Genomic DNA, 25734 nt, shown 5'->3' on the forward strand with positions numbered 1-25734 from the left:
GTGCAAGTGGAGAAGCAGAGCTCAGATGTGAGACACTAAGAGTTCACAGGGAAAAAATCATGCACTGCCAGAGAAGCCCCTCCTTCTCCAGGAGGATTCTGCTACTTCCAAATACGGTTCTGTTTTGAAGTAACATCAACCCTCCCCAAATTTCAAAAAGCTTCTTCAGAGGAAGCAGTGGCCTGGCTCCAGGACCATCCATCTGGTGGAGCCACAGACCCAAGAATCTTGGCTGCATTCTCCTGCCTGGCAGGCTGTGCCTGGAGCTGCAGCCGGGTGTGGGCTGTAAACTACACCAACCAGGAGGGTGGCTGGCCCCAGGGTACCAACCACCCTTCACTTTGATCAATTTGCTTTTAGGGAATTGCCTCCAGCGCCTTTCACCCTTTCCAGGCAAACCTCTGACTCCCTGGTGCTGCTGGGACTCCCACCAGAACCATCCGGCGCTGTGTGATGCGGCTTCTTGGGAGGCTGGAAATGCCCGGCAGGCCTAAAAAGAAGTGCTTTACTTGGAGATGGTTATAAAGCCTGAAATCAGAGCTGCCTTGCTGACCAGCAGCTCCATACCTAGTTGAATTTCTTGCCTGCTGCTGCTCTGGCAAGGATAGAGAATTATAACTTCTCAGTTTTAACTTTCCACTCAGTTAACATATTTGGCAAGGGCCAAAAAAAGCTGAAGGGCATCCAAAAACCTTGGGTCATATGGAGAGAAGTTTTACCACACTGTCCTTACCATGGCTATTTTCAAACAAGGTTTTAAGATTTTCAAGGAAAAATGTACTTCCATCAAAACTGTCCACATGAAATTTGGAAATCACTTCAGGCAGCACAGCTGTAATAACGCAGGACAAAATGCAAACCAGCTATTACTAGGTCAAATGAAGCAAGTATCAAACTACAGCAAATTAAGGATTCATTATGAATCTTAACAAAGAAATACTTTGCTAATAGAAAGGAAAAAGAGGGTATTGTGGAAAGAGCTTTTAAAAGGGAACACTTGTGTGCAATTTTGCAGATAGCATCTTACTCGGAGGCAGTCGGTAGATTGATCTCTAAAGACTCTTAAAAGGTTTTGCAGTGGAAAAAAATAGTTGCAAGGCACACAGTCAGATCATTAACTGTGGAGCCCAGGCTGCCAGCTGCTCACTCAAATCCTCCAGATGGCTCCTCCTCTAAAACATCATCATTTGATATCAGTAATCAAATTATCTCCTACTCTTAGAATCCTAAGTGAGGCAAGGCTTGAACGAAGAGATGATGTATTTTATTTGACTGAGATGGATTGTGAAAACAAAATAAATTAGCTTTCAAGGCACTCAGCCTCTTCTAGCTGTATCAAAGCTAAACATCTCCAGCCCTTTAACACCTTTTTTTCTACCATGGCCATCGGACACAGTTCACAGCACTAGCTATGCCCTATAAAGCTGCCCAGCATCCAGATTTTATAGTGTTTGTACACTAAATGACATACAGTGGTACCTAAATCCACAAGTTCCCAGCAGTGGAAAGCAGGACCTGTCACTGGAGAGCAGTGCTGGGAGACTCAGTATCCTGAAGCACTTAGGCTGGATTAATTACACAAACATGTAATCTGTTTGTCTCGCCAGAGACGCACAAGACACCGTCTGCATATTTTTGAGGCCTTTAGTACAGCCTAAAGGACATAAGGTGGCAGAAATGAGACATTTTCTTCACTTTTCACTCAATTATAGCCAACATGTGTGATTCTTCTGAGGCCAGGCTCATCCGGGGATGCTCAATTCAGCCATCTGAACAGAAAGTGGCCACGACCAGCAAGATCCCCCCGTCCAAGTGGCTGACACCGATTGTTGGTAGGATGCCACTGGGGCAGGGGAAGATTGCTTTTCTTTTTTTTTTCAACTATGGGAATTTCTTTCCTTTTCTACAAAGGCTGCAAGGAGGAAAATAAAACCCAACCAGTGCACTGTTGGTCTCCAACTTTTCTTCCAAAAAAACCATAACACTAGAAATTTCCCAGTATTTCCATAAAACATTGGGCTTTCACAGTTTAAAAAGGCCAGCTGAAATATTCAAAAGTCACATCTTCCAAAATGATGCACTCTTACTAGCATAAGGAGGGTATTTTAAATGCTGGCATTATTTAAAGCAGCACACTATGGAAAATTTAATATTAATTTTGTTTTTCATACCTAGTTGCAAGAGATGATGGAAGGCAGTTATAGCTAATCAGAGGTAAAAATTCATTATTGCAGTGGGTGGCCTGCATCTAAAGTATAAACCCCAATCTGATTCTTGCCTAGTGGGATTATTCCCTATTGGAGTTTAGTACTAAACTTTATCACCCACTCAAATTTAATTTTTATAACAGAGCTGTACTTTTATTTCACTAAGTAGAAGTACACAAAGAACAAAAGAGCTTGCTAAAGGCCATGAATTAGGGAAAAAAAAATCAGAGCTGGGACTAGAAAACCACAGAGAAAGGCAGCAAGAATCATCATGGAACAGAAGAGGTTTCATTTGAAAAAAAGCTAAAAAACTAGAACTTCATTACTTGGAGAAAAAAAAACTTCAAGAGTGGTAAAAAGCAGATGAACAGGAAAAAGACTGTTCATAAAATTCTCAGAATACAAGAACTAGGAGTCACCAAATGAAATAAGGTGGTGTGGTTCGAAACAAACAAAAGGAAGTACTTTTTCACCCAGCACATAATTATATTGTAGAATTATTAGACACAGGATGTTGCAGAGGCCAGAAATACAAAGAGATTTAGAATTTAAAAAAAAAAAAGAAAAAAGAAAGAAAACAAAAAAGAACAAGGAAAAAGTTTCTTCTGTGAATTTGCCTAATCCATCAAGGGCTACTAAATGCAGTGATGCAGATGCTGTTTCCTTTTTGCAAGCCCTTCAGACTGTGGTTGGTGAGGCCTGGAGCAGTACAACAGAGGAACTGCAGGTCCCTGTTCTGTACATCTGTACAGGGGATGGATGGTATGTAGTCCAGCATCACGGCACAGGACAGCCACTCCTGTGAGGAGACTGGCTTGTTTTCAGATTGTCAGATCACTTCTGGTAACAGGGATCTACTCAAACACAGACCATTAGGTGGGTTGCTCAGACCCTCTACTGATTTTAATCAGCAGAGATCTGATGAAAGGACAGGAGCACTCACATTACTGCAGGAGTGACTGCTCCACACTAAAAGAACCTGTTCTAGCTTTTTAAATCTATAGTCCTCCTCTGCCTCATCATATCCAAACTGCTGAGGTCCTTCTATTCTAACTGTGAAGGAACTGGCTCTTTGTTTTTGTTTGCAGGACACGACGTAAGCGTGACCTTGAAACAGCGTCTGTAGTGATGAGCCTTACAGAGCTGAAAGACATCAGACATCTATGACACAGACTGGTATCACAGCAGCTGGGAAATATTGTCTTCTATTAAACCAGAAGATTAAATGCTGGTGTCTGTCTTTTAGGCACCACAATTCTGTACCTACTTTAATTTTGTTGCTGTTGAAATGCATTTTGCACTAAAATCCAAAATTTTATTTCCCTTTCAGAAAGAAGGTTGTGGGATTTTTTTACTGCACGCCCTACTACACTGTAACAAAAAGAATGTAAAAGTTTTTACCAACGTTTCCTTTATAGGTGTCCAGTCTACATGACTGTGAGTAAAGCAGTAACTATCATCCAACTTTTGAAGTTTCTTGTAATTGCTCTATATGAAAATCTATATTTTGAGATCTTTCAAAGAGCAGTAAGTATATAATGAGAAAGTAGTTCTTGATAATTTGAGATGTTGCAAAAGTATGACTTACATCCAAGTTAGTGTCAGACTAAAAATACTAGAAAACTTTCAAAAGACTCAGTGGCAGCTTATTTACAAATATACTATTTATAATGAATGCATTGATACAGAATGACTCTTATAAAAAAGCAAGGCAATCTTTTATATAGACATAACAATCAACATTACAATAATTCAGATTAAAAGTACATTTTTATAGACTGTTTACACTCTTGCTTAGCTTTTAACCACAAAATTAGTGTGGTCTGGTATTTTTCCACAGCAAAGGTCCTGTGCAGTCCTGGTTAAGACCTAAATCAGAATAAAAAACCATAATTTTTTGATATTTGCTAAGGTAAAAACAAAACCCATTTGTAGGTACTATCATTTGTTTATAATCATCCTTACTGTGCCTTGAAGTTTGTGTTGTGCAAATTACTGCCAACTGCACATTTCTAACTAGAAGCTGTTCTGGCATGTCCATTGATACAACTGAGGTGTGAAAAATGAAAATTCTTAGCTGCATACAGGTATGAAAAGTCTCCTGATATGGATTTGTGCTGATTCAGAAATTTAATTTATTTTGGGGTTTTTTAAAAAAACGGGGGGGGGGAATAACCTCTCAACATTTTCTAATTGTTAAATAAAAGACATTTTTCAAACTCCCAGGATTAAAGATGACACTTCAATTCCAGGTGACACAGTGGATTTAAGCACTAACCAGAGAGACACTCTAAGTACTACTTGTCTAAATCATGTACATGGGCAAACATGACCTTCAAGAAGTCTACACATGCATGTTCCTCACCTAGAAAAAACCTAAATCAAAGAGAGGCACTGAAGCAAATATTCAACAATCCAAATCTCTTTCTAAAAAGGGTGCATGAAGGTCACATTTCCATTGGCATCTGCCAAACTGAAAAGTCCCAATTGCACAACTGTGTGATCCAACTTTACAAGCAGCATTTCCACTGCAATTATACTTGACAACTTTGGTGACAAACTAAAATACAGGACAGCGAGAGACACAACTTTAAGGGGTTTATAGTAGAACATTTTTGCAAAGAATTATAAAACATCTTCCTATTTAGTAAACTAAAATTCAATATGTAACCAATATGAGTCACAACAGCAATTATTCCCTCTTTTCATTATTTAGCAAATCTCTGACCTGCTTTATACCTTACCAGACTTCCATAATACTATATAGTTTATAGTAGCTTAGCTTGTTTAATCAAGGCATGAGTCAGGATGGTGTCTTTATGGGGCATGTGTATGTATGTACATAGGCACAGACACATACAAAATTGATATTTTGTCTATGAACAAGCAATCAAGGTCATGATTTTCACCCAAAGTAAAGATTGTCACATTTTTCAATAACCATTCTAAATTATTTCCCCCAGTATGGCAAGGGGGATAAATATTTAATACAAGTACCTGGGAATCACTTGTTTTCAAAGATGCTGTAAATAATTAATTTCTCCACCTTGTCTATGCTTTCATACATCTACAGATACACAAACACATTTTTGTACGTATGTATACATACCCTTGTCAGAGTGAAGATCTTTCCATTCATACTTTAACTGCCATGGGCAAATAAAATTCTTAAAGCCAGCATGTGTGTCCAACTGAATGTCATCAGGCACTAAATACAACTTAGAAACTATAACAGTTAACAATCCAGCATCCCGGGAAATGCAAAAAGTCTCTTATGTCAGGATGTAAGACTGTTTTGAATGATCAAACCATCTGGATTTATATGGATCTATGTACAGATTTGGATATAAAACCATGTAAGTACTTATATGTGTTCCCACTCCATGCCAGATATTCATTACTTAAAATTAATTAATTTAAAATTAAAGGATAATTTTAAAGAACTGTTCTTCTGAGTTGATTTTTCCTGTACCAGAACTTCTCTCACACTGCTTTTATTCAAATCTCTCTTGAGACATTGAAAAAATAAGCATTCACCTCAGAGTGTATAAAATTAAACTCCTAAAACAGGGCTCAGTATTATCTGGCATTGCAACAACCATACTAATACAAGATAGTTTGAAAAAATATCCTGTTTTTAATATAGTAATGAATTAAAACATAGCTTTATTTATTCCTATAAGTGTATTGAAAAGAATAGTTTGTTTTTAAGCGAGTGTAACGAGCACTATTTTGGTAGCCAACTTCTCCACAAGAATTTATGTGAAAGAGGGTCAGCTCCAATCATACAGTCATTAACCATGTACCTTAACAAGGTGAATAATCAACGTATTTACAAACTAAACAAATCCAATCCCGTCAACTCTTATAAAAATGGGATTGAGGAGCAGACAGGGAATGAGACCAAGACGCTTGAAAACACAAGGGGTCGCCACTTTTGTTTCAAGGAACCATATTAATAAAACCAGTTTCCCCTAGTGACCTGAGGGCACAAATACGGACTTAGCAGTATATTCAGAAGTTAGATTACAGTCTTGATACTAAGCAGTTCAGCATCTTCATATTTTAACACCTTAATGCTGAGAAAGATTAACCCAGGCAGAACTGTAAGGAACTAGCCTTTTATAAACTAAAGTCTAAACTGAAAAGCTACAGTAGATGTAAAAAAAAAAAAAGGGGAGGGGACAGAGACAGAGTGTATGAGAAAGAACAGACATTACTTAGTAAAATCCAGTGACATCTACAATACTTTTACAGCATGTTTAAGCCCTCTAAGGTTTTATATCTCCACCTGCCTTCCATTTAAACTTACTTCTTGTTAATGAAAAGATGTACAACAAAACAAAATGAAAATAGATCAAGGGAATACATCTAAATAAACATGCCTGAAAGCCAGAAGTAATATTCCCAAACTTCTGCATGTGAAACAGATTTCCCATGGCATCAATTGATTTGATTTTGTGCAAAAGGTACAGTCCTCTAAGTCACACTACGCCAGCAGCAATTCCAATGAGTATAAACTGAACAGTTCTTGGGGAATTGTGGAATGCAACCGCCTCGACTTCCTACCCTCCTGAAAAAGGACAACAGGCCCTACAAGTGCAGCAATAGTGTAAATCTCCCTGAAGCATCTTCTGCCTTTTAAATGACCGAGAAATTCACGATAAAACTGAATGTCCACTACTTACAGTGTTTCTCTTGAGCTACCAACATCTCTGCACAAATGAAAAAGGTGCCTCTTTTTTAATAGATTGGTTTAATACTGAAACAGATAGGATGAAGTTAAAAAAGAATAATCAAGATACTGAACTGAATATTTTGAAGCAAGTGCCCCAGCTGTGGGGAAAAGTGCATTTAGTTCAGCAGCAAAACAGCACAGTGTGAAGATATTGTGCTTGGACACAGAAGTTCCGTAATGGAAGGAGGTACAAGGCAAGTCAAGATATAAAACCATAGTACATTGTTAACCAACCTTAAAACTTACATATATTGCAGTGTTTAAAAGTAAGACACATTCATTTATTGTACAAGGTCTAGGGAATCCTTAAAATTGCCTGTTGTAGTTTATGACTCAACGTTGTAATAAAAATGTACATATATATTATTTCCTTGTCACTTAACTGTTAGACCTCATGGACTTGTTACTTCACACAATGAAAACCGCTCTTCACTGAGAATACTCGACGTTTTTACCAATCTGGAAAGGTTTAACTTGTGCTAGAAAAGACCAACTGCAAAAGGCTCAGTTCAGATATGTTATGCCTGCAACTGATAACTCAGGGAAGCAAGACTTAAAGGAATTCAAGCTTTTTTTTTCATTTCATTTTGACTGCATCCTTTTCACCTGCCAGTTGTTCTGATGAGTATATGTTTTTAGTATACAAACAGGTTGATAAAAATTCATCAGCAGAGGCATATAAATTCTAGATATGATTGATTAAAACAGAGCAAATCAGAATAAAACAAGATCCAGTGATTTACTCTGACTGTAAACAATATAAAAACACCATTTGCTTCAAATCTCAAAATAAGTTAAAAGAAAATCCCAACCTTAGGGCACATGACCCTTTCAGGTTTTGACACAAAAAAAAAAAGGTGGGGGGAGGAAAACAGAAAAGTTCATTATATAAAGGTTATACATTTCTCTTAATTGAAAGTAAATCTAAGCAAAACTGGTTTTGTCCCTTAAATTTAAAGTTTGAGTTCATTGGCAATTGCTTTAAATGAACTGGCAATTTCAGATTATTCAGACAACTTCCATCAAGTTCAGCAAAGAAAACTTAGACAAGCATTTTTACATAATAAAAAAAATCTAAATGGCTATGATTCCTCTATTAGCAGAAACACATAATGCAGTCTTAAATTTGCCTTTTTATATTATTTATATATTTATATATATATATAATATAATATAAACCACATATATTATATTATATATACATATACAGACAATTACAACATTAATGCAGTTTGTATTTTGTACAGTGTATTGGACAATTCAATTAGCATCAGACCATGGCACGATATGGTCCCTGCATTTTTAGGAACTGAATGATGAAAGAGGGTCCTCCTGCAACAATCTGAGGTGGAAGGTGGCTGAGCGGGCAGTTCTCAATACTCATTATTGACAGTTTGCTGCAAAGAGCCAGCTCAAAGGGAAGGCTGTGCAGATTGGGGTTGTCATTCAAATACAGTTCTTCCAGATTCTCCAGTGTACCTGGTTAAAATAAAATAATAAATACTAGTATCTTCTTGATTCATTCACTTTATAACTTTAAGACAGAGGCTCTCAGTCCACTTGAAGATTCTTTCCTATACAGAATACTGAGTCACTCACTCATCCAGATCCCCGTTTTCAAGCACAGCAATTTCTGGTAACTGGTACCTAAGCAAGAACCAATTTGCTTTAGTTTCCCTGTAAAAATATCCATTACTGCCTCTCCTTTAGATAATAACTGAACTGTGAATCTAGAAAATAAGGGAAACTAAAAGGGGCTTCACCATAACCATTCAGTCAAGAGCTGTGCAATTGCAAGCAATAGTGAATAGCTATCTAGTCAAAAGGACTTAGAAAATACTTACACCATACAGTATCTATCATCTCTTTAAAAATAACTATGTCATACCTTTTATGTAAATAGAAGCCATATATGAAAGACCTGAAGCTGTAACTGTCATGTATCACAGGAAGAAAGCAGGAGTGTTCTCTGCACAGCAGTGAATTTATTAAATGGAACGAACAAGTGTGAAAATTTTTTCCTGAACTGAAATTTTTCAACTTGCATCTACTACAGATACTGCAGTACATATTAGCCAGAAGCTGGAAAATAGAGCAATTTCTTCATTCTTAAGTCTTCCATTCATCCTTTGAAAAACATAGGAGTCCTCCTTAAAACGTTTTCTCATCTTATATACCATAAACATCTCCTGTAACCTAAGAGACTATTTAATGTTTCACAAGAGAAAGTAGTAGCCAGGACTCATGGCATGGAAAATCCACAAAAAGGAAAAGCTATAGAAGAAATAATGAGAAATAGTTGATAGCATGATACATGAAGCAGTCACATCTGAAAATAGTTAACTATTCTCTAATCCTTGGAGACAACCAGCTTTAATAACCAAACTGTACTCCTACAATAGTATTTAAAATGTGCTTACTGATTTTAATTACATAGTTTGTTTTCACAGCATCCAAAATCTCTCCACTAAATTATGAACTACATTAGTTTACATCAGGTTTAGACAGTTTTAGGCTTTTCTCACATTTAGGCACATACAAGATGAGCAGACGCTGTAATGGTTCTTCACTAAAGATGCTGGGAGAGACAGAGCATGCCTTCCTCATCTGCACATTGCTGTTTCTGACCACATTTTGCTTTGTGTAGCTTGCCCCATCATTTTTTCCTCCAGAATAAGCTTAACTATAAGATTTGAACATGTATTGGATGCTCAGAATCATACTCTGGACATACATCCTGGACACTCGTTTTAAAACAAATGTGGGCTCTCAGTTTCAGATGCTCTGAACCCATCTAGTCTGAATGTCCCAGGTAGATCAAAAAAAAAAATCCTATTCCTTCCTTTCTTTCTGTAGATTTCCTCCACTTCCCCCTCTTACCTCATCAAGGTGAAGAACGATATAATGGCCTATAAACAAAAGCATGTGCAGAGGTACTTTCAGCAGAAACATTTGCTTCAGCTGTCTACACCTTACATAAGGTTTTTGTTTACACCATGGCATTAGAGTAGGATTAGTGCATTTCCTTTCTCTTTCCAAGAATAGATTCATGAAGTTGAGTGATGGATAATACAAAAATTGTGGGAGAATTTGGAGAAAAAAGGAATACATTACAAGTTAGTGTGTGTTCAGCAGCTTTCTGCAGCAGAACTGGGAAAAACAGAGAAACCTTTTCACTACAGTTCAGCAAGATAAAGATCATACAGTCTAGTGCTGTTCCTGTGGCACATGCTTCACATCAGGTTATGCATATTTAGAAGTTTCAAATGAATTTTGTGGCTTTTACTTATGAGCAGAGTAGATGCCTATCATAAGTGCTTTGGCTCAGGCATGCTGCACCAAACCTGAAAAAGGGATCTTACCAATTTCCTCAGGAAGATGTGTGAGAAGATTCTCTCCGAGCCCAAGGTGCGTCAGATTGGTAAGGTGACCGATACCTCTGGGAAGGGTGGTCAGCTGATTGTTAGTCAGAACCAATTTCTAAGGGAAAAACACATTTATAAAAATTAACTTAAGTACTTTTGCTTGGAATGACAGCAAGTAACAAGATATAAAGCCAATAAATGGATGGGTTCTACTCTCCTGCATTTGAACAAGAAAAATTTCGACCATTCGACAACATTTCAAACCTCTATTAGCATCACTAAACTTAAAAATAAAATAGTGCATAATAAGACACACACCTAAGCATAAAAGATTTTATGAGCATGACTGAAATCAAGGGCTATTCCTGTGGTGGTATTGTAGTTATGGTACAACAGTTAAAAGCTTCAAAAATTCTTCAATATTAACTAATAAAGCTCAGGAACAATCAGTGGGGACTAAATGGGGTGAAGCTGCACAAGATTCTTAACTTTTGGTTCTATGTCCAGTCTCAAATAGCTGCAATTAAATCAGCATGGTGTAAATAAAGGAGGTAAGATGTTTATCACAACCAATTATTGTTTCACCTGCAGATCCTTGAGGTAAGCTATTTCATTTGGCAAGGATTCCAGTTTGTTTTCCTCTAGATCTAACTCTCGGAGTTTCCGTAGATTTCCAATTCCATGGGGAAGTTTCTTTAGGAGATTGTTTGACAAGATAAGAACCTCAAAAAAAAAAAAACAAACAACCAAACACACAGAATTTCAGCAACATAGTAAGTAAGTAACGGGTTAAGACACAATCTCTTTATATTTTCAAGCAATGAAATCCAACATTAGCCTACACTTACATTATATGGAAATAATGAAAATTTAAAAAAAAAACAACAAACAATCAACAACAAGTCAGTGATTTAACATAAGTTTTTAAAGTCATTAATGATACAAATACATACATTTAGGGCATATGTCTTTCAATATTATTATACGTAATAATAAATGCAAAGCAAAACCAAAAATGACCTTATTTCTTCAAATGCCCAAAGAAAAACAACTTCTTCCTGGACTTGCCTATCGTTTTGTTAAGTTTCCTTATAGCTATCTCATAGTCGTGTTTTATATTATTTGCTGTGCTTGCCAAGTCCTCCTTAAAAAGCTTAGTACTTCCTCTTCTCCCCATGTCCCTTTGGTTAGGAGCAGCAGCAAATAAACATACAGAAGGAAGCACCTAAGCAGAACATCAGCACAACACAGGTACCCCTTGACTTTCCAAAATAGTCTCCTATCACACACTCACCCCTACTACAATGCTATCCTCTTGTTTTCATCCTCCTTTCTAAGTTGAATTATAAATACCTCAGGTTCAAGAAATGTATCCCTATTTATGGTGTCAATTAACAGAGTTATTCATTATTCCACGGGCAAGTTAACAGGAGATCACACTAATATATCATTTTTTCTCCAAAGAAGTCCTGCAGTTCTTAGAAGTCATCAAGCCTCAGCACAGTGAATAGTAAGGTAATTAATTACTGATTAAATAATGCTAATATGTAGTTATTTAAGAAGGCACATTGAAACAAGAGCATGTGACAGAGCAGCCAGTGTGGACCCTGATCCCAGCCACACACAACCAGCCAAGGTTGTAAATGCCTGTCCCAACTCTCACTGGCTTCATGTAACATGGAAACATCAAAGGCAGGAACAGAACAAAAACAAGGTTAAAATCAAAGTGAAAATCAAAATGAAAAAAAGCCAAAGCATTAGCACAAGCAGTATTTCAGTGACCTTCCTTTATGCACTACGATATACACAAAATGGTAAGAATAGTAATGTTTTAATCACGTACAAAAAACAAAGGCAGGAACAGAAAGTATTACCTACGTGCAAAGCAGCTGACTTAGCACTGCTGTGGGAACCTTCCCTTTTGTGTAAACACTGCCCAAATAGCTCTTTGTATTTGGTTCTTAAATTACAGAGAAAAACAGTGGCAATGGATCTGCAGACTGTGCAGCTCACCAGCTTCAGCAGCAGACAGACCACCAGCAAATCCAGTTGTTAGGTTACTAACTTCCCAATCACATCAACCACAGCCTTAACTTAAAAGGGAACTGGCCCACTAAATAGCTGTTACTCTGTCATATAAGTTTTGCCCCAAACTACAGGAATAATTAATGATTCACAGCAGAATTCACATTGGAAAAATCACAATTTCAAATATGTCATTTCCTCTTGTTCTTTACCAGATTTTTCCCAGCAACTCATAGAGGCTACAAAGTCCCCTCAGCTGCCCAAACAAGTACCTCTACCTGTATGTCCCTCCAAGGCAACTAATTTGTCTCTGCTGACAGTACCTTGGGAAACAGGACAAGGGGACACAACAGGTTTAGTTCACGGCTTCAACCTACAAGTTCTTCCCCCCTCAAAGGCTGAGAATTCCCACCTGGCTGCCTACAAGGTTCACAGCACTACATTTAAGACACCTCTGGCCATAGACTATTTCATTATGTTTTTCTGATCCCTGCTGCTTCCATGATAGTCTCCAGGAATTGAACCAAGTTCAGTGCCACTGCATTTATGAAACTAACTTTCTGTTGAGAAAGATTTTCTTTCTACATAGCTAAAAATATATCTGTGCTTAGTTGTTTGTGCACAGACACTCATCTAGAGCTTGAAGAACAACATTCAAAAAGCTGTTGATGAAAGCCATAAACAGACGCAACAGCAGATTAAGTAGCACACATACACATTTATTTGTTTTTCTTTGACCCAAAAGTAATATAACTTAAACCTGAAGCAAAGAATGTCTATTTTGAGGGATTCACTTAGCTGTTAGTTTACACTCTTCTCACCTCAAGAGAAACAAGCCCAGATACATCCTCAGGGATTTTTGTGAGCTGATTAGTCGCTAAGTTCAGTTCTACCATACTAGTCCAAGTCCCGAAGTCCAAGGGGAGAGAGGTCAGCTGATTGTCCTATGATTTAACATATCAAACACTTAGGGTCTGTGCTTGCAAGAAGCTGGCAAGAGATTAAACAAGCTGCTTACAAAAATACTTCGTAACAACACAGTTGATAATTAAATCAGAAGAATACATTGATAATTGGCCAGGTTTTTTTCAAATTCCTCCAAACATAAGTAGTACCGACCTAGAGCTACAGAATTGACTCTCTGTTACTAATATGGACTGAAGTGGAAAAATTAAAAGTAAATTATTCTCAAGATCTTACGCATCCCAGTGGTTAAAACAATTTTTGTCCTATTTTTGCTGAATACAATGGAGGGGGGGAAGAACAGAAAATTCTCCATAAGTTACAAAGGTGCTATCGGCAATGCGTTAATCCTAAAAATATAGGGAGTTAAAAAAAAAATCGAAACAAACCAATCAAAAGAAAAAACACCACCACCAAAAAATACCATCATAACCAACAGAGCGAAAAAAAAAAAAACCACTCTCTCCCCCCACCAGAAAAAAAACCCTATACCTTAATAGCTCAGAGTAAAAGTATCTGAAATTAATCTGAACATCTTACTGCTCAAAATGTTGCTGTAATACTTGATCTAGACTAGACATCACAAAATCTTTAAAAAAAAATGCTCATACAAAGTCCTCATAAACAGGCCAAGTTACAAATGGGTATACGGTAAAAACCAGTCAATGCAAATTGAGATTCCATTTGTGTCAAACTATATTCTAAAACAGTAGCTGGTCTTAGCTACTGCTCAAACATTTCTTTTTTTAAATAATTTAAGAACTTGAAATAAACCTATTCACAGAAAAACACCATTTCTTTTCCCTACTTCACTCTATACAGCACACTTAAAAAGTTCTTGCTGTGCTGTACAACTACTGCCCAAAGTCTCTAAACTTAGGTTTTGAAAGAATACATTTAAAAAAATTTTACATAATTTCATTTATAATTTAAACTGTAACAGTGTGTGAGGGAGAAACAAACTTATCTACATGCTTGTGTCCCACATGAATATTCAAGAACCTTGCAAGCAACTTTCCCATTTTCATTGTTCAAACTCAAGCAAATGTGACAAAATCTTAACTAAAAAGCATAAAGACAAATTAGTAACATCTTGATAGTACAATTTTTAACTAATACAGAATTGTTTCTGTATGTGACAGCAGCAGCATCCAGTTCAGTGTGATAAATTCATTCCTTATATCATTAAGTCAGCCAGAATTCATGGAGCAGCAAACAGTGTTCCTCATTGATTTTACACAGTAGCATGTTTCTGTGCCTCACCTTCATGTTCAGCTTACTTAATACTTTAGCTCTAGAGAAAATTCCAAAGGGGATTTTATTGATGCGGTTGTGCTCCATATTGAGAGAGTAGATTGTGGAGAACTGGGACGGGCCACCCACAGGATAGGACTGGAAGCAGTTCCTGGCCAGTGTTAAACTAGTCAGTTTGACAAGGCTGGATAAAAGACCCTGTAGAAAGAAGAAAACCACCCAGGAACTTAGGACAGATTTATTTGAATACATCTCGCTTCCCTTATGGGTCTAATTAGAAATGTTTTTCCCCTCTCAATTCCATCCCCTAAGTAAGTGTTGCAACACACGAACCAGCGTTAAACTTGATAAAACTTCCATCAGCAACAATCTCTGCTCACAGTCATCAGCCATTACCTTATTTCCCCCTTCCTCAGTGCATATTGACAGAAATAACAAAAAAAACCAAACGTACCATATTTAAAATCAGGAGTTTAGGAGGTTTTGGAACTCTTTCATCCTCTGAAAGTAATCTTTGTAATGACACATTGCTACAGGAGTGCAGGGACAGCGTGTCCATCCCAAGCAGCAGTCACAGCTCCGGCCAACGCTGCCCACCTGCTGCTCACCCAGTTCTGACACCACAGCTGAGAGTGGGGCCCAAAGATGCATCAGCCTCACGCACTGGCTTCCACAACAGGCCTTTGACACTTCCAGTGCAAATCTTTGTTAATGTAATAAAAATCTATATTGTGATCGTAACTGGTAGAAGTTTCTTGTCAGGCCAGGTCATAACAGTTTCAGATAATCAGACAGAACAGACAAAAAGAATGGGAAAGGTTTGGAAACTCCATGCTTGTTTCCAGTTTATAAAATATTCCTAAGTGTTTAGTACTCCATCTTTTTTTTTTCCTTTCCCCCTTAAGAAATGAAAAGCAAGAAGTCTGGAGTTACTCTGGTTGTCCATTGAATCCAGAGTTTAATTTCTCTTCAGAGTTTAATTAGATTCTGAAATCTCAGTAGTGCATATCTCAGTTTATCTGTTAGTTACGTGCCAAGCACGTTGCTGGAACTGTGGAGATGAATAATGAGATCTAAATTACTGCTGAAGCGCCACCTTTGCTTATTACTACACCAACTTGAATTCAGCCCTATTTGATTAAGTATTACAGAAATTGGAGATTTATGCATGGCATTACATACCATAAATAATGCAACATCTGCAATCAGGAACGAGTGGTAACAAGATAATGATTCTAACCATATTCCTAATGTCAGTATTACTGGATTGCAATTTGAGTGCTATATTCACTGTAAAACATGGATTTGCTGTTCCACCAGAAAAGCTTTGGCTACTTTTATAAATAGTTTATTAACATTATTGTAAATGAAACAGGATCAGATATGGACTTGTCTATATGTCATGGTTAAAACTTTAGACACTGGGGGTATCTCAGCAAGTATCAGTGAAGCACTTTTCCCCCTACAGAGAAAATAATGGATCTTCAAATCAGTATTAATCTAACCTAATCATTAGCTAGTATAATCTTTGATAAGGAAATATTGCTTCTACCTATACTTTAATTAACAGATATTCTTTGTCCTAGGGTTAGGCAGTCCCTGAGCTCTGTTACTAACACACTTTATTGCTTCAAATGGATCTTGGCATTTCAAAAAGCCATTTTTGAAGTCTGCTTGCATACCAAAAAAATATCAAAAATATGTTAGCTAATACACTGTAATAGCCTAGAGTAATTAAACACATTTGAAGAGAAGCAAGGGAGCTTTGGCAGTACAAAGAGAACAATGCTCTTACATCTATGAGAGCTGTGGCAGTGCTGCCTTCTCCCCGCCCGTCCTTTTAAGATAAAATATTTATTAGTCATTGTGTCAGCAGCTTCAGCTATGTTTTGAAATTCAGAACTTTCTTCTACAAGTACAGTTCTTTGTATTATAGCACAGCATGTTTTATTTTAAACAGATCACAGTATAAACTATGTACTTGTGCAAGGTAGCAGCTTAAGTGTTAACATATTGTTGGCAAATACACCTGAAGAAGGCAGCACAGTCACAAAGAGGTTTGTACTACAACTGAAGGTATTTTAAAGCAAGTAATCTTCCCTCACATCAGCTTTCTGTAATTATGCCATAGTTGTTTTTATAACACCTCTGGGTGGGGTGGGCTAGCTCAGTTCTCATCTTAAAAGCCCTGGTCGCTTTCATTCAGTAGCATTTTCTTAAATTATAGTGTTGCCCAAATACTTATTAAATTCTCTGTTTTCAGTCTATCACTGCGGAGTTCAGAAATATATCTGAAGAAAAGTAGTCACTCACTGCACTTCATTACTATAAGTACTTTGCCTAACTCCAAATGCATTTTGGTTTTTTTCTTCTATGTATAGTTCCCTATACCCATCTTTAGACAACCTTTTAACTCATTTTGTAATAGTAATTTATACAACTGTGGGGTGTGGAAATGATAGTTTAGGAAAGCAGTTTGGATCATCATTAAAACAGATGAGACTATAAACTTTATGTTGTGTCCTGAAATCTTCATTTTAAAAGGTTCTAAAGAAATGGAATAAATATCCAAGATAAGAAACAATCACATCAATCTCTTTTTCTGTTATCAGAGCAATTATTTCCAGGTACTAATGCTTCATAAAACAGAAACACTAACAAACACTTATGTAGCTGAACTGGGGGAACTTGGACTCATTATTTAAGGTTCTCTAAAGAGACAAGACAGCAAATACAATCTTGTGTTGCTCCCAGTTTTGACCGAAGTTGTATGACATTAGTTCTTCCATACTAATATGATATACCTAATATGTACAGAATTGCAATAATTCACATTACACACGTGTAGATTAAAACAAGGGGTATTCCTCAGAGTAAGGATGCAAGACAAAATCACTTCACGTGTTCCACTCCCCTTACAAAACACCAATGCCCTACAGCAGCATTGCCTCCCCAGTCCACTCCTTCTAATTCTCACCTCTGGTAAAGTAGAAATGTTGTTGTTCTCCAAGTTCAGTTCATCAAGTTCACTGCATTTTGCTAAAGACTTCGGAATTGCTGACAGCCTATTGTACCTCAGGCCAAGGCGACTTAGACTGGACAGATTTCCTACAGGTAGAAAACAGGTATTAATATATTGTTAGAATCACACAGAGGCACGGAATAAGGTTTGACTTCTGCTTCTTCTGTTGTCTCACACTCTACACTTCAAAATTTCATATGGCAAAAGGGAACTATTATCCCAAAACAAGAGATACATCGATTCCAGTGCTTTCCAATGCTGAAGTCAACCATGCAGAAGTAGATTGTGCATATTACATAGTCTTCTGAAGTTGTGCATAATACAGTAACCAAGCAAGGCTTAAGTTCTATTGTAGAAGTCCTTCTATCCTGATCCTTCTACCAACAAAACAGGCTATCATTTTCCAGATGTCCCCAAAATTGCTTTTTCCAATTATGGATAGTATCATTCAATGCCATGACTCATATTACCAGAACTTGGGCGTACATCATACAGTTCAGGTCCTGGCAAAACAATTTCCTCTACAGGGAAAAAAAAAAAAAACCAAAACTTTACCATGCTCCAGTAGCAAAAAGGTTTTAAAAAGTGATAGGAAAAAACCCAAAACTTCCAGGTTTTCTGAGTGATACTGAAGGGAAAGTCTGGAGGGAATCCGCAAAAATCTGGACAATATGCACGTAAAAATATTTTTTAATATTGCCAGGCTGATGGTCCTGGTTGATATGTCTTTCTGTCAGGAAAAAATATCAACTTGAAAATTTCCCATCTGAAGCTCCCTTTAGCCCCAGCTCTTATCATCTGAGAAGTACTAAAGACCAAAATCAACTGCTTAAGGATGTTGTTGAACTACAGGGTACTGGGGCATTTAGCCTCTCCTGCAGGTAATAAGACCTTGAACTTCACTGAAAAGTCAGTTGGCAAATAGTACAAAGAAACTTGTCTTCTGGCTTATCCCTACAGTCAGAAAAGGTGTCTGTAATTTGTAACTCATCTGTAATGTGTAATTCACACCACTGGAGCTTGAGAAAACGTTCACACTATCAGTTCCTTGCAAAACATTTGCTATTTTACACTCGCTTTTACAACCACTCATGGCACAACATGTTTGTTCTGCAAATTGAAGTACCAGACAGACACATTAGAAAATAAACATAAGATTTAACAAACAGCAGCATGAATAACCAGAAATAATTTCGAAATCTGAAGGATCTTAACATGTACAGTCTAACTACTCATTAACTAAAGGCTGTATGAATGTCTACGCATATGTATTTATACAAAGGTTATTGGAAGACAGCAAAGGAAGAAGTAAATGTAGAGTATGTCTGCTAGACAGAGGAAAATTTTCAACAAAGCAAGTAGCAAAATATCTCTTTCCTGAGCTTGGTCAAAATATACTCTAAAAATGTCCCTACATCAACAAATAGCTGGAAATGTAGTTAATAAAAACTGGAAATTGGGAATGCTGTATGATTCACTGTAGTTACCAAAATGAAGAGTCACAAGAGCAGTGAAAGTAAAAAAAAAAAAAAAACCAAAACCAAAAACAAACACACAACAAAAAAACCTAACACCTCCCCCCCCAAAATACTGGGAGGAGGGGGAAACCAAAACCCACAAAACCCCTTATATAGCACAAAAGTTATCTACATCTTACAAATCAGGAAAGAAAAGAGGATAAATTTTCAGTGCATATCTGACATTCAGCTAACAAGCTTGGCAACAAATTTTACTTAGTACCATCAATAACTAAACAAAAGTCAAACCAGGTAGTCACCCAGCATTACTTAACTAGTAGTATCTCCTATTAGGATTTTTATTTATATTTCTTTAAGTACTTTTTTTCTATGCAAGTATACAATTAATTTTTGCAGAAGCAAAAAAGAAAATCCTCACTTAATCCAAAAAACCCCACATTTAAAATCCAGGGCTATCGATATTGCTCTCCAGTGCACAAACCTTCATCTTTTCATGTTAAATTCTACGATGCCTATATGTACTAAAGAGAATAATTAAGACCTATTCTGATGCTACAATCCACTAGCACAAAGATGCACATTGGTACATAGCTTAGCTATTTCATGCCATATTTGTGAGATCTGGCATTCCTGGCTGTATAGAATACTGGCTTCATTTCACACAACAACCATCCCATTGCAAGGCACCAAGATCACTAGGATTTTCCATCCTAGGGATGAACAAAACACATCCTGACTGTATTTCTCTGAATTGTTATTTAATGCTTTACTAAAAAAGTAATAACAAACTTTACACAAAATAAGACATCAACCTACTATTGTTTTTCACTACTTAAAACTTTAAGTTAGATGCTGATCTGTTTTTTTTCAGGCAAAAAGAATGAGCAGGGAAGTAGACAGCATGATGCCAACTGTTGCTTAGCAATACAACATTGCTATGCCAGTTCCCAGATTGTGAGCACAGGTTGTATGTATATGGCTCCCTTCCTACAGCAATGTGGCATTTCAGAAAAATTAAACAAGGCAGCCATTAGAGAAAGTCAAAATGTACCATAATTTTCCAGGAGAGAATGACACACGCTGGCTATCCTCATGACATTATCAGAAAGGAGGCATAAATAGCAGCTCCCAGTAATTTTTTTCTTATCATAAGTAGCATTTCTTAATAGAACTTTATCACTGTTTCTCTACTAGTTATCTTTCTCCTCCATGGGAAAGGCATGCAAAGGCATAACAGAAGACACATCCTGCATGTACCACATTCCTCCGGACTATTTTACACACCACAGCACTAAATACAGTTAATTCCTGAGAACAAAACCAGTAAGATTTCAGCTGAAGCTTCATAAAGTAGCATCCCTCCCACTGCTCCTGGAAGGACTGTCCTGCACCGAGCTGATGGAGGCAGCACAGGTCACCTTCTCATTTCAAGCCAAAATTTATTTATAGCCAATTTATTGCCATTTAGTCTCTGTCAACAAGACTCGTATCTTTTCATCCTCAGAGTTTATACTCACACCTCATTGTGAATGCAGTGAGAAACCCTTATCAGTTTTAATCTTCATGGGTTGGACAAGACAAATGTTAGTCTTGTCTTCACAAAACAGGATGACCCTTAGAACTCTTCCCTCTGTTCAGTGTGTTGAAGTTTACTTTTTTTTTTTAATGAATGCTTGGAACAATGATGTTAATCTTTGGCTCCATGGTCCACAGGCCAGCTGCTGGTCAGCTGGATAACACAAAGACCAAGTGACAAACTCTGGTTTACAACAGAGGCTGTCACAAGTTGCTAAATAGCACACCTTGTGCATCAAGTGATCCCATTTACAGCTCCCTGAGCTCAGGGTTACCTAGCTGATACTCATATTTGGAGCTACTTTACAGTGCCTGCACTCATCTCCATCATTTCCAGTTCAGCTACTGGTTTCTGGGATGGCAGCACATCAGGTACTCTGCTGTCAGGTTAAGGCTAAGAAAAAAGGCATGGAAGGCAAGAACTGATCATCATCAACTCAGTCAGACTGTCATCAGGATCATTTGCAGATGTACTTTTGTCACTGAAGCCATACCTCAGCAGCTCCTTTAAAACATCATCCCCTTGCAGGTAGTGACTCAGAAAACACAGAACTAGATGTTCATCAACATGACAGTTTGATAACCACAAGCCAAAAGCAGCTACTAGAGCAGGAAAAGCAACAAGTAAAACCCCTTCCAACTTGTTTTCTTAGAGAGCTCATTACAAAAAGCCTTGTAAACTCAACTGCCTTATTCATTGGTCCTTCTAAAAATAAGATAGTCAAGCCTGACTAAGCCCTAAACTCACACTAGGCCCAAGAAAGTCACTGACAAATTGTTTTAGTTCAACTTTTGGTGTGCACAGTGACTCTTGGGAATCAGGTTTCACACAGATGCCTTCTTTCCGGTCCATTTTCGCACCAGCAGAGCATTAACACCCAACAGCAGGCTCCCCTTGGCCAAGCTCTCAGGTCTGAAGCAACCTAAGCACAGAATTCACAATCCCTTCACTGGAGTGACTGAATGTTTCTCTCAGGATTAGCTGTTTCATTTACACAGAAATGAATTAAAAATACTTGGAAGCATGCAAATCCAGAAACATTAAATTAGACTCTACTACAATAAAAGGGACTCTAAATAGATCGTTTAAATTAAATTCTTTATTAAAGGTACCTCAAAAATAATAGTCAAAGGAAAGACAGGTGTTTGCCAATCCCAAAACAAAGGAAAGGCTGGAAATAAAGCAGGAAACCACACTTAAAAAAAACACACATTTTAGAAAGACCACCTAAAGTGGTTCACCAAGTAGAAACAATACATCTCTTTTTTGAATATTTCAAAATCAAGAGAAAAAAGAACTGGAATGTTGGATAACAAAGAAATACAAATTCCTAATCCAAAGTCTCACCAGTGCTTCTAAAGGGAATGACAAATGCTCTCTTCTGAGGTTTACCACACCTCTTCCTTTCCCTCCCTTAGTTAAAATAATCCTTCAAATTCCCAATCCTTAGATGAAGGGTCATTATTATTGTGAAATGTTAGTGCAGCATTACTAAAAGATAGATTAATTACTCTGTTTCATAGAACTTAGTTCACTGAGCTAGTTTGCTATCAGGATCAGTTGCTTTCTTCTAAATAAACCAAAAACGTCACGTCAATTAAAAATCTGTTCACTAGAGAAAACTTCTGCAGATAGCATTAAAAACATAAACCGGACTTACAAGAGCTGTGCACATCAAAACTCCACAGGATCATAATCAAAAGTAGAAATTAACCTCATCACGCAATAGAAAATTGCAAGAACTTGCTACACACAACATGGCGCTAGTAAGTATTTCTGATGGTCTAAATTCTATAAATATTCTTAGATTTTGATTTGACTCAAGTTGGCACACACTGAGTAGCCACCTACTAAAGAACATGTTTTACAGGACCACACGTTACTTCATAGAGTAACGTGTTCACTAAATTCAGTGAGGGATCTTCTTCTAACAAAGAGAAACTGCTGGTTTGCATACAAAAGATACCAGGTGTCATTTTTAGCAAATAGAAAGCAAGATGTACAGCCAAAATTAGAAGTTTTTTTAAAAAAAAATTAACCCTGATGTTGCTAAAAAAAAAAAAAATACACATGAATTAAATATAATACACCACATGGCATTGATCTTGCAGTGAGAATAATAAAGATGACAGTATGAAAGAAAAAGCCAAAAGAACTTCAATGAGTATATGGCAAAGGAAGTGGGACCTACGGGCCTTAAAAGAATTTCAAATTGTATAGGAGATACAGGCTAGAGATGGCCAGCTATGGATAGAGATTAAACATTACATTCAAATACTGCAGCAGTGCTCCTAGTCTAAAATAGCTGTGAGTCAGGAGATGCCTGCATTACACTTTGTACTTACTCTATACTAGTTTTTCCAGATGTCAGCCATACTCTGTGACAACTGTTTAAGTGTTTTGCAGATTTTTAGGTGAAAGGAGCTGTTGGCATGTTTAATCTAATCTCTTATCAGAAAGCAAACTGGTTCCCCTGATAGCTGCAGAGTAAAACCAAAGGCTTCAGATAAAGTGTTTTAACCTTCAGTTGCATTCCACAAGCCAACGTCCAACAGGGCAATAGCACTAAGTGACTGGTCCAACAAGATACCCCAAAAGGGATCTCAGCGATCTTGTTGCAGAGGAAAGGAGAACAAAATCATTCATCTGATCTGGGGGCAACCCCCTCCTAAACTGAAGCCTATAGGTTTTGTATGAATTTAAACTCGTGTCACCAATCATCATCTGAGACAGATCAAATCCTTTCTACACTCCGTACATCCCTAATGTTTAATACGCTCTGACTACAGGTTGATGCTTTAGGGAAATAGTGAATGGTGACAGAAGGGTGATGGGGCTGGGAGGGCAAACACTCTTCAGGAAAACTGCAGAAGAGAAGAGAAACCCTCCTGATCATTGCTATCAACTACTAAAGCCAAAGCATGAAATGTAATTATACTCTTCCAAATGCAAAAGTATAGTTAAACACAAAACAAAATTGGACTTAATTTTACTGTTTTAGTAGTAAAGTGGTTTTTAGCGTATTTTAATTTTTCTTTTCAGCCCTTAATACCTCCTGATATATGAGGCCAGTGTAGGCCTCACAAATTACCAAGGTCAGCAGGGTCCATCATTTTTTGCCCTGCTCAAACCAAAGCGCATTATCCTCCCTACACAAATTCTAGGAATTCTCATAAAGATTTTATCTATTAGAAAGCTATTTAACACGAATTTAAAATTACTCTCTACCACCCCTCCTAGTTTAAATGCCATCTGAAGAGAGCAGAGTTCTCCCTATTTTCAGTCTAACAGTATCATCCAAAGACAAGCTTTCCCTCATTATTTCAAGATTAAGGCTTAAGTGTGACCATATCAGCAGCCAGTTATTTTCCAGCTCTGATTCAAGACTATAACATTGCTGACTGCATATGTGTGAAAGGTGCACACAAGATGCTTGTTAAAGTTGAGCAACAGAGGTTCAAGTACCTGACATGCAACACACATGACACCTGCATAAGGCAGAGCACAAACTCTTAGTGACATGTTCCTGAAACTGTCTAAGCAATGAAAATTCAACTTAAACTTCATTTAATATGCGTGCATCAAAATGCACGTAGTTCACAGACCTGCTTGTCTCAATTCTGATGTGTTCCCTTGAATCACTCTTCCCTTGTGCCTTCTTCTCACACAAAGAAAATAAGATTACAGGCTTTTTCGTTCTGCAGTATACAAATCATTCTGAAAATGCTGAGCTGCAGTTATAATATATCTGTACACATTGGTCTCTGCGACTAATTACCATGTGATGCTACACACATTCAGTAAAATAAACTGTCCCCATCCTAATCTTACCAGGAAGAATATCCAACCAAAATACAAAATAAAAAATATTTTCATAGATACACATGGAATCAATAAACTCAAAATTGATAAGCCAACAGAAGCCAGTTTAACCTTTAAAGAAAACAATGCATACGTATTTAACTACACTGGCTTTGCATTGGAGATGTATTAATGAAAACAAAAAAGGGAAATTATCATTAGCTGAAAATGATACAAAAATACAAAACCACTTCATACTGCAACAGAGTCAAAAGTATTTGACCTTATTTGACCTTCAAAAGTATTTGACCCAGACCTTATTCTGGGCTATCAATGGAAGTGTTGCATTTTACTTAAGTCATCCTGCAAGCAGTGACACAAAGCAACTGAAATTTATTTAATTTTTCATTGGTAGTCTTTTTTTCCCTTTTCAAATTACTATTTAAAGCCTTTATGTGAAATTAAAGATTTATATAAATGTAAATCACATTATAAGAGCAGTTTAGACCTAACTGGCAACGCAGTAAGATTAACCTTTCCCAAGTGAAAGATGTGTTTAATTTTTTAAGTCAGCCCTACTATATAAAGCGAACATATAAAATGTATGACACAAAAATATACATTCATAATTTTAGCTAATTAAGGAATGTAAGAATTAATGCACATAGACCAGCATTCCACTTAGTATCTTCCCTCCAGTTAAAAAAAAAATGCTGCCAAACACCAGATACCAAGAGAAGAACCTAAGGAAAGGGGAAAAGACATCCCGAAACTTCCTCAAGAGCTGGGGGAAGATTCAGAAGCATATGGCTCAGTGACTTCCCAACTTTAGAATTAAAAATTTAGAATTTCCCAGATGTTATACTTTTCTTCTGCATAACTGCCACATCACCCTGTGAGTTTTTATCATCTACAGCAACCTGTGGGAACACCAAGATCCAGATGTTCCCTACCCATCGCACGATCTGCTTTTTACCAGTGTGAGGTCAATAACCCACACCTTTGCCTCACTCCTGCCTTCCAATCTTGGAGGATGCAGAGAGCAGTCACCTCCCACTTACCCTCTCCCGCCACTTGCGGTTTTCCAGTCAATTTTGCTGCTTTACACCTACTAAGTCTAGAATTAAAGCCAACAAGAACCAGAAGCTTCTTTCCTTTTGAGACCACCATGAGAACTAGACAAGGCTTATAATAAGAGCAAAATTAGAGTATAACAGTGGGAGCCACTGCTTTCATATAAAGAAAAGGCTGAGCTTATTGCAATTGCCCAGTACTAGCAGAATCCAATTAAAGATGTTTCATTAA

General features: G+C 37.2%; 1 protein-coding gene across 4 annotated transcripts in view; it reads right to left on the reverse strand.

Moving 5' to 3' along the window:
* Window positions 1–3842: 3842 nt before the first annotated feature.
* Window positions 3843–25734, reverse strand: part of SHOC2 (SHOC2, leucine rich repeat scaffold protein) — a 65432-nt gene continuing 43540 nt past the window's right edge. For all 4 annotated transcript variants that reach the window (XM_027692223.1, XM_027692219.1, XM_027692220.1 and 1 more), the window contains exons 4-9: window positions 17530–17660; window positions 14562–14750; window positions 13157–13279; window positions 10896–11033; window positions 10308–10425; window positions 3843–8424 (exon numbers count right to left, since the gene is read on the reverse strand). In XM_027692223.1, coding sequence (XP_027548024.1) covers window positions 8216–8424; window positions 10308–10425; window positions 10896–11033; window positions 13157–13279; window positions 14562–14750; window positions 17530–17660 — 908 coding nt within the window. In that variant the 3' untranslated portion in view covers window positions 3843–8215. The remainder of the gene's footprint in view (window positions 8425–10307; window positions 10426–10895; window positions 11034–13156; window positions 13280–14561; window positions 14751–17529; window positions 17661–25734) is intronic.

This window comes from Neopelma chrysocephalum, unplaced genomic scaffold (assembly GCF_003984885.1).
Source record: "Neopelma chrysocephalum unplaced genomic scaffold, ASM398488v2 Primary Assembly neopelma1_85, whole genome shotgun sequence".
NCBI lineage: Eukaryota > Metazoa > Chordata > Aves > Passeriformes > Pipridae > Neopelma > Neopelma chrysocephalum.